This window comes from Astyanax mexicanus, chromosome 16 (genome assembly GCF_023375975.1).
Source record: "Astyanax mexicanus isolate ESR-SI-001 chromosome 16, AstMex3_surface, whole genome shotgun sequence".
Classification (NCBI taxonomy): domain Eukaryota; kingdom Metazoa; phylum Chordata; class Actinopteri; order Characiformes; family Acestrorhamphidae; genus Astyanax; species Astyanax mexicanus.
In genome coordinates, this window is record NC_064423.1 from 25,661,002 (window position 1) to 25,675,635 (window position 14,634).

Sequence of the window (14,634 nt, forward strand, 5' to 3'; positions counted from 1 at the left end):
ATCAGCTAACAATGCTTTTACAAATTATTGAATGTGTTTATTTTTAGAATTATGTTTATATTTTTATTTATGTGTAAATGAATATATGTCTGATCACCAAAATAATATCAGTAAATAATAATTACATTAAATTATAATATAATGTATAAAATTTAGTAGTAATAGTAGCAGTTTCAATTACATATCACTGTTCTTCTAAAACATAATGTATCCAATAATCCAACATTCAATAAACACAAGTCAAACAAATACATATAAAACGTTTTATTTACATAATTTTGATGTTATTTTTCACCAGCTTAAAAAAAATCCTAAGTGTTGAGTGTCCATCGTTCTTCCACTAGAGAGCAATATCGTTCCTCAGGGCAGCATAAGGCAAATTTTGTTAGAATGCAAGCTTTTTCATGAGTAAATAGACCCTTGAGTCCACCTCGAATCCATGCAGATTGTTGGCATCCCCCTGTAGTCGCATGAGTAGACCACCATATGATACATAAGCTGAGCTGTGGAAAACAGAATAAAGAAAGGTAAAGAAGGAGGATTAGAAGATTTTCATGTCACCACTACCATTCATACTGCTTAACTCACAATAGTTAAAAAGATCAGCTGCCTTTCAAATTGTGAGAGTATTTCAAGAATAGACCAATAGAACGGGGCCAATGAGACTTAAAATAAAACATATTACAAATACATATATTTATTTGGCCATATAATGGAATTTGAATGTTTCTCTCATTTTCTGAAATAAAAGAGCAATAGTATGGATTTAGTGTGTAAAAATAGCTAGTTGCTAGTTTCCAAGTCGGTAAACTAAGCCTGTTCTAAATTCAGTTTTTGTGATGTCACAAAGGCAATTGGATATACATTTATATTAATGAATTCAGCGTAGAACGTTTTCCCTGCTTTTTTTTACATTCAAAAAGACTGCTGTAGACAAAGAACACAAGGCAGCCAAACGTATCTGACTCTTAAATGCATAGTCTGCTTAATTTTTATATAGAGAGTTTGGACAATTGTGGTGTTTTTGATGCATAAACATTTATTTTCCTAATAGGACCTTGCAGGTAGATAGTTTTTTTTGTAGATAGGTTTTGCTATAACAGCAAAATATTGCATATCTGTGTGTTATGCATGCAGCTGCTGTGTGAATGTGATAAATGAAAAAGTTTCAAAATAACATGAAAGAAAATATTTTTACACAGAACTTAAAATGCATTAAAATGTGCAGGATGGTTTCTTGATATGTAAACTAATGAACACTTAAGAAATCAACTATATGTCGCATTTTGGGGTGCCAAACATTTGTATGATTGTAAATATATTCTTAAGTATGTGTAACTTTATAGGAAACAGAAAGATGACAATAATGACACTTGACACTTACAGTCGTGTAGCTGCTTCTGTTGAAGTCTCATCACCTTCAATTTTATATACTTTGCCATACATCACATAATCAAACTGATCCGCCCTGGAGAAAAAGAACACAGACTTAACATTTAAAAAGTAATCATTTCAGCACAGAGTATGCATTTATTGGTAATCATTTATTAAACATTTCTTTCTGCCAACTTATTATTATTTTTTTTTTTTTTGCAGAAGACTAATTTAATAAAACAAATACCATATATTGTTATGTACAGTAAAATGATACTAATATGTAAACAGGTTTTACCTGGATGGTCTGTCGTCTTGAGGGTTGTATTCTCCATCATCTGGAGTGCCATCTTCGTACAGTGTGCTAGCTATTACCAATCTGAATTTGTCCCCTGAAATAAAGATACAATATATTATTTAACTTATTTAAGATTATTAAACATGTTCCTTTACTCCCACAGAACAGGTGTGTAAATGTTCACACACTACTTTCATTTAATTATTTATTTATTTATTTATTTATGTTACCCATATCCGACTCTGTCTAAACGGTTTGCGTTTTATAAGAGACACGCATGCACCACAGAGCAATGCTTCATGTTAAGTTTCACTTTAATCCCAGTCAGTATTTCAGGAGCTATAGTTCAGGCTGTTGGTTTATAGCTGAAAATTCACTGGAGCCTTCCTAAAAAAAGGACGGTTAAATTTTAATTTATTTAGATTTTTTTTCCTTCTACGCTGCAGCTGCTTTCTGCAGCCATGTTTGGCCAATTCATTAGGAACACGGTGTGGCTGCTACCTGGGTCTTCCAATATTATTACAAACATAAGTTCAGATACTAGATCTGTTACCTAGTTTATCTGCCAATTAAGCCCTTAAATCACTGCTGCATTCCATTTTATTTTAATCTACTCACAGCCATTACTCTCAGTCCTTTTTCCTATACATTGCTGTAAAAGTCACATTAATTTCAGTCTATATGTTTATATAGTGCCACATTGCCATGCATTAGATATGTATAGCAATTTAATACCACAAATTGACGTGGCCCATTTAGGAAATGAAAATGTCATTCAACACATCTAGTCACATTTTGGGCCACAACAACAACACGTCTCCCTTACCAAGATCAACAGGATAGATCTGAGTATTCACATCCAGGATGAGGTCCATTTTAAAAGACTCACTCTCACAGTGAAGCCGAGACACTGGAAGAGAACAGATAAAATTAGCATTATCTCTGTGTGTTTGTGATCCAGATGGATTAACTCACAGTTTCTACAAGAACTGTTTGTTTTGTCACAATTCCCATACTGGAGCATCACTAACAAACGATAAATGGGTTAAAATTAGGATTTGCTGCAGGTTGGTCTCACCTCTGTCAAACTTCTTCCCATCTGGGTCGATATCTTTCACATCAAAAATATCTTCAAACAGAATTCCAGCCATCTCTACAGACCACTGCTGATCTGCCCAGGAAGCTCACTCTGATAAAAAAAAACACACACACAGCTGTACTGGTTAGTTAACATATAAATCAACATCTAACCAACTTTAAGACACATAAGATCATCTACAAAGAGGTAAACGAGAAAGCAGGAAGCTAGCCAGTTGACTGCTCAGTATAGTTAGCTAACTATATAACTAGTAAACTTCACGGAAAGGAACTTCACCATTCAACCCCAGCACTTTATTTAAACCACCATATACAGCCCCCTATACATCTACCCACTCTTATTAATTTATTAACTGATTATTTGTTTCAGTCTGAAACACAATCAGGCTCTTGGTTTATGGATGAATGTAAACATGTCATGTACTGTAGCTAGCTAGCTAGATAGATAGCTAGATAGCTATATACTTTATTGATCCCCGAGGGGAAATTTTGGACACAAAAGTAACTAGGAAACACATTAACTACAATCTTAGATAGCTAACCTAGCTTAGCCAACATTTCCCTGCAGTTCTGCTTGTTTTTCGATATCTACAAACTGCTTATTATAAGTCACTTACTTTAACACTATCGCCAAAGAGGAAAACATGTTAGTAGCTAGCTGGCTGGCTGCCGTGGTTAGCTAGCCTAACTAGATATGTAACTATGGACATGAATTTAGCCATTTAATCCCAGACCTTCAATTAAATCACTATATGGGTTATATTTGCCTAGTCTTATTCATATATCAATTAATGGTTGTTGATTCAGGCTAAATCAATACTTAGGCTCTTGGTTTATGGATAAAAGTAAACACTGGTTCCTGTAACGTTACTCTAAACAAGTTAGCTAGAATCTTAGCTAGCTAACCTAGCTTAGCCAACATTTTACTGTAGTTCAGCTTGTTTTGGATGGATAAAAAAACTCTTTATAAGTCGTTCACTTTACCACTAACTCCAAAGAAGAAAACAGGTAAATAGATAGCCAGATAGTTGGCTGCCCAGGTTAACAAACCTAGCTAGATATAAAACCCTGGACATGAACTTAACCCCAGACTTTTATTTAAATTACTACATAGGTTATATTTACCCACTCGTTTTATGTGTTAATTAACGCTGTTTGATTCAGTCTGAAACACACGGGGACTCTTGGTTTATGGATGAATGTAACGTTAGCTAAACACTGGTTCCTCTAAACACGTTAGTTAGCACCCTAGCAAGCTAGCTAAGCTAGCTTCGCCGGTATTTCCCTTCAGTTCTGCTTGGTTTAGGTAAAAAAAAAATAGTCTTTAAAAGTCACTTACTTTTAAGCTGATGCGCTTTAGTCACCAAATATGTTGAAACGCGTTCAGACACGGCGATAATCCGCGTGAATTTCTACTAAATTAAACCTCTGATAACAGGTTTCATTCATTTATTACTGAACTCCAGCGGAACACGCGCCTTACTGTTGATTCTTTACGGCTTCACGTGTACTTCCGGTGGCGCCGAAAGCATTTTTTATTTACACATACATTTTAAATATTTGTATATATTTTTTAATTATTATTTATTTACTTATTATCGTTATTATTATTGCAGCTCCAATAAAATTTAATCTTTGTGTAATTTAACACAAAACAATAATAATAATGCTGTCTCCGAACTCTGGCTTGGACTACATCACCTCGGACAAAAACTACAAATCCTCACGACACTTACATCCTCTTGCCGGATGGTGTTGCCAGGTGTAGAGCGTCCCAAAAGCTGTTACTATAGTGACTAACAGCACCAGCGCCTGTGAGGCTAGGCTAAGCTAAACTCCACTCGCTGCTTTTACGGACCTGCGCAAACATTTTCTGGCTTTTTAACCCTTCCGTTTTATAATATAAGGACATTTTTCACTTTGAGAAATGAGTAGTGATATTTTTATTGCATTTAAGGGTGTTTTTGACTGAGGTGAGTGCCGCGCGGTGTTTATTTACCTATGAGCATAGGGGCTAAGCTAACAGTGCAGCTAATGCTTTTAATGCTTTCTTTCAGAGTGTGGAGTTTGTTACACGCTTTACTGAGCTCTAAACGTTATATTACACTAATTTGCTAGCATGTTATCTATTTCAAAAACAACATAAGCTATCTAAGAAGGCGCTGCTAAACTGTTTAAACTGGTTAAACTGGCCAGCTGGGTTACTTAAACTCACTAGTATTTATGTCGATGGCTGTAGTTTGGTAGTTAACACAAGCTAGTATTGTTGGTTTTGGTTCTTTTTCTGTTCTTATGCTGAAAAATAAAATGCAAGACTACATTTTCGAGACTTACCATCAAACTGTGCCTAAAATGTGAGGATGCTCTTTTAATCTTATCTTGCTGCATTTGGATTGTATCCACGTGGTTGTTAAAAATTCATGGAGGCAAGGGTTTATCCTCCTATTTCCAAGAAAGTGGAGAACCTAAACCTTAAAAGCTGAGGTAATACAGCTTATATCTCTCGTTTGCAGACACAGAGCAGTTTATCTCTCTATGGCAGTGTTATCCTCAGGCAAAAAAACATATTTTGGTTATTACACCATTTCATTAAATTCTTATATTTTTATGTATTTATTTATCACTTTTGTTTTTATATACAATCTTCCAACACAGTGAGTCATAGAAGTGGACCATAAATAAAAATATGTATATGTGAAGAAATAAAGACATACATGTGCCTTTTTATGTTCTTAGTATTTTAGTGCACCTAGAAAATCAGAATATCATTGAAAATGTACTTTATTTCAGTAGTTCAGTTCAAAATGTTAAGCTTATATAGAAATGTATTACACACAGAGTGGTCTATTTTAAACGTTTGTCTTTTACTTTTGATGATTATGGCTTTCAGAAAAAGAAAATCGATGTCTCAGGAAATTTGTATTTTTTTCTTTTCATTCTGGTAACTCTGGCCACACCATGGCCACACCCTCAGCTATGGACACACTCTCAGCTATGGACACACTCTCAGCTATGGACACACTCTCAGCTATGGACACACACTCAGCTATGGACACACTTTTAGACTTACTAATGCCTATAATAATATTTTTATAGTTCTACCCTATTTTGCACTAGTAGTTCATTCACTAGTTCACTCATCTACTGTTTACGTATCTTTTGCACTGCTAAATTTAAATTATTATATAACTGTGTATTTGCACTTTCTGTGTGGCTGACATCAGTTTTCCTAAAGACACAATATCCATCCATCCATCCATCCATGTGCCAAGTCCTCTCCAACCCATTTCATTTGGAAATAAAGAGACCAAAGTCTGTAGAAAGAGTGGAGAGGCACACAGTTCAAACAGCTTGAGGTCTAGTGTGAAGTTTCCACAATTAGTGATGGTTTGGGGAGCTATGTCATCTGCTAGTGTTGGAAACCATTTTTTTTTTTTTTCATCAAGTCTAAAGTGCAGTTGTTTTCCCAGAAAATATTACAGCACTTCATGCTTCTTCCCTCTGCTGACAACTTTTATAAAGATGCGGATTCATTTTTCAGCAGGACCTGGCACACTGCCAAAACTGACACTGACTTTTGGGTGTTCATTGGCTGTAAGCCATAATCATCAACAGTAAAATAAACAGATCACTGTGTGTGTATCACATCTATATAATATATGAGGTTCACATTTCAAACTGAATTACTGAAATAAAGCAACTTTTTAATGATTCTATTTTTTTGAAATGCACTACTATTTGTTGATTTTGGGCAAAACTATGTCACATTTGTAAGGGCCCTCTTGATAACGCATGGGTGATTCAAAAAATCAGCTTGTTATCAAAACAATAAACAAGAGTCTGAAAAAAGTTGCCAAACAATAAAAATCTCCCAAATAGTTTCATGCAGTTTATCAGCATACTCTTCATACAATGGTGTGTTGAAGTAGGACAGTTATGTATTTAACTGATAAGTGAGCTAAATGATTGATCACTGTCTCTTCTTTTGCAGGTTGAGGATACATGACTTCCAGAAAGGCTCAAGAGATGGGGGACATTCTGGCAAATGAAGCAGATCTCCTTTTAATGATAAAAGAGGTCAGTCTGTCTGCATGTTAGATTGTTCAAATGGATGACTGGATGGTCACTTACCAATGCAGAGGTTTTTGATGGGCTACCACACTAAAATGTCTGCATTTGATTCACATTTTTAAATTTATTTGACCCTATAACCCCTTTAGTTTGCAGCATTGGACTTCACATTTCTTTTATATTAAGCTTGACACATATGAATTCTGATTGCATGCTCTGTATGTTGATGATTTTCATAGCCATTTCATAAGCAAAAGCATATGCTCAATGTAAAATTGATTATTTTCAGTACCTGAAGTTCTCTGAGTTTGAGGATACGGTGAAGATCTTTGAGAAGGAATGCAAGAGCAAAGGAAAACCTGTGCCAAAAACACCAAGCAGCCCTCCTGTAGACTCCAAAATCCTAATCATCCAGGTAAGGCTAATTCTGAAACATTGCTAGAGTGCTGGGAGAGTGTTTCATAGTGTGAAATGTCAGTACATTTGAAAAGCAAGATGTCCATGAAATATTGATGATCTAAAACACATTTACAGGGAGGAATGGTTTGAAATTCCGTAAAAGTTATTTAGAGCTGAATTAAACATTTGGTGGATTTGCTGGGTTTGGTGGTCACTTTTTCTAGCCTTCTAACATGAATGTTCAATCAATGTGCTGAATTAAAGAAACATGTACCATAGAGCTATATGGGTTTTCAGTATAGTTTTAGATAGTATTTGTCTATCCTTATGACTTGATAATGACCAGATCACGTTTTGTTAGTAACACAGAGTTTCATTGTTGCAGTAAAATACAATAAATTAACTTCTTAAAATGTGTTTTGTCTGCAGAAGGATCTGATCAGCTCATTCGATGATGGTGATATGAAGGTGTTTTTTGAACTGTGGGCAGAAAACGTCCCTGTGGATATTCGGGACAGTGATCCGAATGTCCAGAAACTGGAATTCTATCTACACATTCATTTTGTAATCTACCCACTGAAGAACAATGTTGGAAGACAGGTGAGAAAAATTAAAAATAAATTTAAGGCTTGGTTTTCCAGATAGGGATTAAAGAGGCACTAAAACCTAAACCAATTTTTTTGTTCTTTAACATCTGAAATGTGGTACTTTGAAATTGTGAAACATACCCGTCCTGCTTTTCCTAATCTTTAAAAAACACTTTTATTGTGGTCATTTCTGCCTCTGCGGCACCGGCTCAGGTTCAACTGTGTTATAGGCAAGGATGATGTGTCCAGTTTAAGCTAATCCATCCTGATCAGGATTTACTAGCTTTGGTATCATGATATTAGCCTTCTCTAGCCAGCAGGTGTCCCCACTGCACAATAAAACATTTTTCAGCTGTGACTACCTACTATATAGCATACATTCACACTGATCAGCCACAACATTAAAACCACCAGCCTAATATTGTGCAGGCCAATTGTGTACCCCCTTTAAGGCTTGTTTGATATTAGGTAGGAGGTCCATGAACATCAGTGAGCCATGAGCTTCCATAACCCTGTCACTGGTTCTCTATGTTGTCTTTCCTGACTAGTTTATATAAGTACCACTTCATAAGACCTGCATAATGTTTTGGACATGCTCTGTACTCTGCTCTGTCATCTAGCCATTATAACCTTATATCTTCAAATATGTTGTTGATTTGTTACATGTTATAATTAATTTGTCTACGCATGCACAAATCAGTTTATTTATTTGCCGAAATGAACATGAGAAGATTTCTGATATGATGTACTTTTGTTTGACGTTTGTCTGCAGGATAAAGCTGACTTTGATGAGCGGATTAGCCACTTTAAGCACTACCTGGAGACCCGGGGGGCAGCACTGAGCCAGACCACAGAGTTTCTGCCCTTTTACGCTCTGCCCTTCGTACCCAATCCTGCAGTTCACCCGTCCTTTCAGGAACTCTTCCAGGTGCCCAGAGTTTCTTACTAGTACAGACCTCTTATCATCCTCTCATCATCCTCTTTAATCTATCTGCTGGCAGACAGTTCTCGCAGACAGTTCTCACACACTCACATTTTTTTGGAACTTCCTTTTTTCTGGAAAACCCCTTTTGATGCAAAACACACTACTGTACTGTAGTGGAAAAGCCACGAGGAAAGTTTGTTTTTATCAGTATGATTGTAAATCATGCTAAATATATTCAAACACACAAACATTTTTTTTTCCATCGACCTGTTGACCTTTTCTCTAGTTCAGTATGCAGTAGTTCAACACTGTAAGCCTAATTTATAGTAAGTTGAATTTACTTAAATGTTAAAGAGGTTATTCATTGCCTCATGTTTTAAAAGTAATGTTTACTGAAAACTTCAAACTAAAGCCCTATCCGGACGGGACTAGTTTCTCAGGGGGACGTCTGTGATAAATATTTCACACTTCTACTTAATGATAAAACTCTTGCATCCGGACTGCAATTGAAAAAACAGGATGACTAGTGAGTTTTGGTCGGCTTTCTCGGTCACATGACATCACGTTCAATAGCACGCTCTGTTGTTTTTACGTGGATCTCAGTGAAAACGCACACTCAAAGTGTAATTACGGTGCGTGGCAGTGGACAAAAAGCTATTTTATTAAATGTGAGGAGCCAAAACTCAGAGATGTGCATCCGGATGGGACTAAAATTACCGGAAGACCACGGAATTCAGCAAAAAACAATATATACTGTATGGGTGTGCCATATCGCATCGTACGTGATAATATCGCCAAAACTTTTTAATATCGTGAACGATATTATACCCTGAAATAACGTGCCATATCACCCACCCCTAATTATTGCATCAGAATAGTACTTTTTTGCTGTTTTTAGCAAAAGGAAAATTCACACTGTTCTCATTTCCCATTATATATCTACTAGAGACAGATTATATAACTTTAATCCTGTATATATTGAGATATTTGGAGTGCATTACTAGTATCATGGCATTGTGAATAATTGACTTCTGTTACAAATCTGATAAAATTATTTTAACAGTTAGCCATATCATATTGCATGCAATAATACAATTCGAAATAATTTTTCTAATTCAGTGTTTTGTCCTATTGCCAAAAATATTGTTATCGTGAAAATACCATGAAATATTGAATTATTTTAGGGCCATATCGCCCCTAATATACTGTAATTTAGCTTGTAGTTTTCTCTGAGTACGTCTGAGAAAACATGTACATGGTCATTCTGGACAGGAATAAAATCACAGAGGACCCCAAAACCTCCTGAGAAACGAGTCCCATCCGGATAGGGCTTAAGATTCTACTTTAAGTTTTATGGAAAGGTGAATAAAATATATTTTTATTTAGTCATTTTGGAGAATAAAAATGCTCTTACAGCCTACAACATAAGGTCAGGCAGTTGATTATGATATATGATAGAGCTAAATGGTTACCAAACACAATACATTGATGGTGAGTGTCAGAAACAGGTAGATACATTTAGAATGTAAATAGATTGTGCCAGAGGCCTGTCTGATATCTGTTTGTATGTATATTTGGCCACAAATGTTCATCTAACTAATGGGTTTGACTAAGAGTAATGTTTGGAAACATCCAACTTAAACAAACACATAAACAAGTTGTGGGTTTACAGTATATATCTGAAAGTTCAGAATTTAAAAAGAAATTAAATTTCACTTGAAAAATTCTTCAGAGAAAACATAAATAAAGAGGTACATTAGAAAAGAGTAGAAGGACTTCCAACTGGTTAATACTAAGTACGATTATATCTCAACAGATTCACAACTCTGATAAAGAGAGAGGGACAGAGTTAACGAAGACAAAAGCTAAGTGAGGGAGTTAGAGTTTCCTTAAGTGTTTCCTCCTCTATTCTAACACAGCCTTCGTTCAGTCTTCGGCCGAACATTTAAAGCTATATCTAAGATAAGTCTCTGAGAAGGAGAAAGAGAAGACTAGGTTAAATGGAAAGCTCTTCTGGCATGTGTATGACCTTTCACGCCGTGTAGAACAGGCATGCTATGCCTATCTGAGGACATGTTTCCATCACTTGGCTCAGAAAGCTATTTGTTTCCTAGTTCATATGCGTTGGTCCCAGGACAGCAGAACATCAGTAAAGCTTCAGTGCCACGCAGGGTCATGTTCTCCTCACAGCACTAAGATAAGGAGGAAAAACCCATGACTGTATATACACTGACCTTCCTGATTCCGAGGCCTTGTGAGGTAAAAAGATAGTAAATGGTGACGTATTAGCATTTTTATGTAGCGATATAATACAGCAACGCTTACTGTCTAACAGAAGATAGATTACCTTTTATTTATGCTGAAGTGTATGGTTTATGTTCTCTCTCTCTCTCTTTTTTTTCTTTCTCTCTTTTTAAGCGCTTTTGTAGCTGAAATATGGAGCTACATTAGCGCTTATTTTCCATACAGCACTGGAAAAAAATAAAACACTACTTAAAAATGAGTTTCTTTGAATTTACCAAATTGAAAAACTCTGTAATATATTCAAGAAGAAGATGGATGATAACAAGCCATCAAACCAAGCTGAACTGCTTGAATTTTTGCACCAGGAGTAAAGGCATAAAGTTATCCAAAAGCAGTGTGTAAGACTGGTGGAGGAGAACATGCCAAGATGCTTGAAAACTCACTGTGATTAAAAACTTATTCCACCAAATAATGATTTCTGAACTCTTAAAACTTAATGAATATGAGCCTGTTTCTTTGGCAATGACAATATTTTTTTGTTCGAATTTAAGAGAAATGTTGTCTGTAGTTTATAGAATAAAACAACAATGTTCATTTTACTCAAACATATATCTATAAATAGCAAAATCAGAGAAACTAATTCAGAAACTAAAGTGGTCTCTTAATTATTTCCGGAGTAGTATTATTTCCTGTATAAATATATAATCTACAATCTTGGAAACTACACATACCATTATTATCAAAAAGATCATTTAAAATCCAAATTCTTTTGGAGCTCCGAACTGGATTCCATACATAACAAAAATAACATAACCTGAGATGTGTTGATTTGGAGATTTGTGCACCTGTCTAGGGTTTTAATTTGAATTGTTGTCTCTGTTGATTTCAGGACTCCTGGGCTCCAGATTTAAGGAAAAAGCTTGAGAAGTTCTTGACTACGATACTGACTTCCTTATCTTCACCCAGGCTGCTCAGTTTATACGTATCCTTTTACTTCACAAGTTTCTTAGCAGTTCCACTTATCTGCTCTAGTGTAAAAACAGTGTAAAAACTAGACATCTCAGTGCATTTAAAACCTGCATTTCTCTATTAGATCTATTGCTGCTAGTTATTTCTACTGTATTCATTTGTATTATGTGTCAGAGTAAATGGATGTAAAGTGATTCCAGATGAGTGAATTATCTGATCGTGATGATTGAGATGTTTTTATTTACTCTATGAACTGCTGTAAACTCTTGTAGCATTTCCTTAACAATAGCTCAACAGAGAGAGAGCACAAAAAGCAGCAAAGGTGACCATCTCTCATCATTATTTACTATTTTGATGTTATTTGCTGTTTATGTTTTGTAGAATTCCACTTCTTTGAGTAGCGTCTGGTTACTGTTGTCTGTTTAGTACTGTATTATTGAAATGGTAAATCTGATCTGAAGCTACAGGCAAATGTACAATAGCCAATTTATGGCAGAATAATTCAAACAAACACTTACCGTACATATATACCAGCATCCCCAGTTCTAAGCTTAGAAAAAAAAATAACACATAATCTGTCACCACACCTGTGTTGATGATTCAACAGCATTCTGATTTATATTAGGAATAATAACAGTTTATAAGTTTCACATACTTCTAAAATGAATGGCATGAACGTTATGTAAAAGCAAATAATGAGTTATTTTAACTTATAGTAACCTATTTCATTATTTTCCCATGAAAGAGAAACTGGATTTTCATCCCATCAGTCCACACACTCTTCATACTTTGAGACAACTCATTATTTTTAAATGTAGATTTATTTAAGTAGATACAACGTAGGTAGATTTGAAAAAGTTGCTTTATTGCTTACATTTAGGTTAACAAAGTTGAGAACATTACCTGATCTTTCAAATCCAGACTAATGTAAATAAAAACAAGTTGGATTAAGTTGAGAAAGTTTCATAATCTTTTAAATTTAGGTAAATTCAAGTAGATTCAAGTAGATTCAAGTTGAGGAAAGTTGTCTTATCTCTTAATTTGGGTCAATGTAAGGAGATACAAGTTTTTAAAAAAGTTTTGTTGTCTTCAATTTTTTAAGGCCAATTTAATTCAAAAAAAGAGAAAATGTTGAGAAACCTGATATAAAAATATATAAAACATTTTATATTTAGATCATTTTATGTAGGATGAAGTGTTAAGTATGTTGCTTTATTGTACAAATGAATGCCAGTTTTAATAGATACAAGATGGAAAATATTAAGAAAGTTATTTTTATTCTTTCATTTTAAGTGTATATAAGTTTTCCAACATGGAGTTTCTTAACCTTTCAAATTGTAGTCATTTTAAGTAGGTACAAGTTAGAAAAGTTAACTTTTAAATATATGTAATTGTAAGTAAATTCATGTAAAATGTTCCTTTTAAAAATATATACAATTTAATAGATACAAGTTGGGAAAAGTTAAAAAAGCTGGAAAAATATTTGATGCAAATCTAAATCAAATCAAATCAAATTTATTTGTATAGCGCTTTTTACAACTGGTGTTGGCACAAAGCAGCTTTACAGAGACATGATTACAGGACAAAGAATAAGGCAAAACATTAAACATAGAAAATACAGAATACAGAACCCCCAGTGAGCGCGGAGGCAAGGAAAAACTCCCTCAGAGCTGCAGGAGGAGGAAGAAACCTTGGGAGGACCAAGAATCACATTTAAGGGGGGACCATCCTACCACTGGTCAAACGGCTTTTAAATTAAAATTTAAAACGTCTTTTATACATCCACATAGGTTTTATATATTCAGGAGTATAATAGCGCCACTAATGGCTTGGATGTATTCTGTAGTGGAAAGTAAGATGAATGATAAGCAGCTGATCTGTGGGAAATCTAGGGATACCCCTTGTAAAATGTTGGTTTGGGAACTCAGAGGACATACAATATACCACACATAACAAAGTCCAAATAACTACATTTAAACTGTCTATAAAATGCACAATAACCTGTTCAATACTTTACAGAAACATTTAATAATTATAATAAAAATTGGAGTGGATTAAAAAAATATTACAATCTAATATAAGGCAGCTTTGTTGCAAGAAAATGTTCAGACATCTGTTGCTGCATTCTTTGTAAGTAGTACATGATACAGAGAGCAGCTGGTACTGATAAACGGGCATTTAAATTAAAGACTCATAAAAATGGGAGGGTTTCTGTATAACTGTAACCGTATGTGCATTATTTATTATATTAGCTTTTCAGTTTATTTGATGACGCCCATGAATGAGTGGCTAAACGGTGTCTGTGTCTACACAGAGAGCCTTAAGCAGATGCAGGCACAGCTGGCTGAGGCAGAGAAGAAAGCTTCCAGCTACATGCAGAGGCATGGTAAGATGCAGGCGGACTACCACAACCTCATTGGAGTGACTGCCGAACTGGTCGACTCGCTCGAGGCAACGGTCAGCGGGAAAATGGCAAGAAAATATACTCTTCTACCCCTGAATTACACAAACACACACACAAACAATTAAATCTATGCTTAGATGAGCACCCAGATATATTGCAATACAGTTATCTGTGATTCGTTGTGGCATCAGTGTTCCTGAAGAGAATTAAATACTCCTAAAAAGCAGAAACCAGGAATTAGGGCTGCACGATATTGGAAAACAAA

The 14,634-nt window shown here is 35.1% G+C and overlaps 2 protein-coding genes across 3 annotated transcripts in view; one reads left to right on the top strand and one right to left on the bottom strand.

Moving 5' to 3' along the window:
* Positions 1–249: 249 nt before the first annotated feature.
* Positions 250–4,293, bottom strand: polr2h (RNA polymerase II, I and III subunit H). The gene is made up of 6 exons (XM_007256793.3): positions 4,110–4,293; positions 2,751–2,861; positions 2,499–2,582; positions 1,673–1,766; positions 1,385–1,468; positions 250–503 (listed from the first exon to the last, which is right to left on the bottom strand). The coding sequence occupies exons 2-6, from the start codon at positions 2,821–2,823 to the stop codon at positions 386–388; spliced, it is 453 nt and encodes a 150-aa protein (XP_007256855.1). The 5' UTR covers positions 2,824–2,861; positions 4,110–4,293; the 3' UTR covers positions 250–385.
* Positions 4,294–4,542: 249 nt separating this feature from the next.
* The window catches only part of LOC103047634 (lisH domain-containing protein ARMC9), a 66,489-nt gene continuing 56,397 nt past the window's right edge, over positions 4,543–14,634 (top strand). For both annotated transcript variants that reach the window (XM_007256796.4, XM_007256797.4), the window contains exons 1-8: positions 4,543–4,743; positions 6,762–6,847; positions 7,131–7,256; positions 7,670–7,840; positions 8,600–8,755; positions 11,886–11,978; positions 12,263–12,287; positions 14,280–14,437. In XM_007256796.4, the coding sequence (XP_007256858.3) occupies positions 6,773–6,847; positions 7,131–7,256; positions 7,670–7,840; positions 8,600–8,755; positions 11,886–11,978; positions 12,263–12,287; positions 14,280–14,437 (804 nt within the window). In that variant the 5' untranslated portion in view covers positions 4,543–4,743; positions 6,762–6,772. The remainder of the gene's footprint in view (positions 4,744–6,761; positions 6,848–7,130; positions 7,257–7,669; positions 7,841–8,599; positions 8,756–11,885; positions 11,979–12,262; positions 12,288–14,279; positions 14,438–14,634) is intronic.

Excerpts from the sequence above, each read along its gene's own strand:
- polr2h (XM_007256793.3), bottom strand. The coding sequence starts at position 2,823 with ATGGCTGGAATTCTGTTTGAAGATATTTTTGATGTGAAAGATATCGAC. Across the intron at positions 2,583-2,750 it reads TGGGAAGAAGTTTGACAGAG|TGTCTCGGCTTCACTGTGAG; the intron begins GTGAGACCAACC and ends GTTCTCTTCCAG. Across the intron at positions 504-1,384 it reads ACAGAAGCAGCTACACGACT|CTCAGCTTATGTATCATATG; the intron begins GTAAGTGTCAAG and ends TGTTTTCCACAG.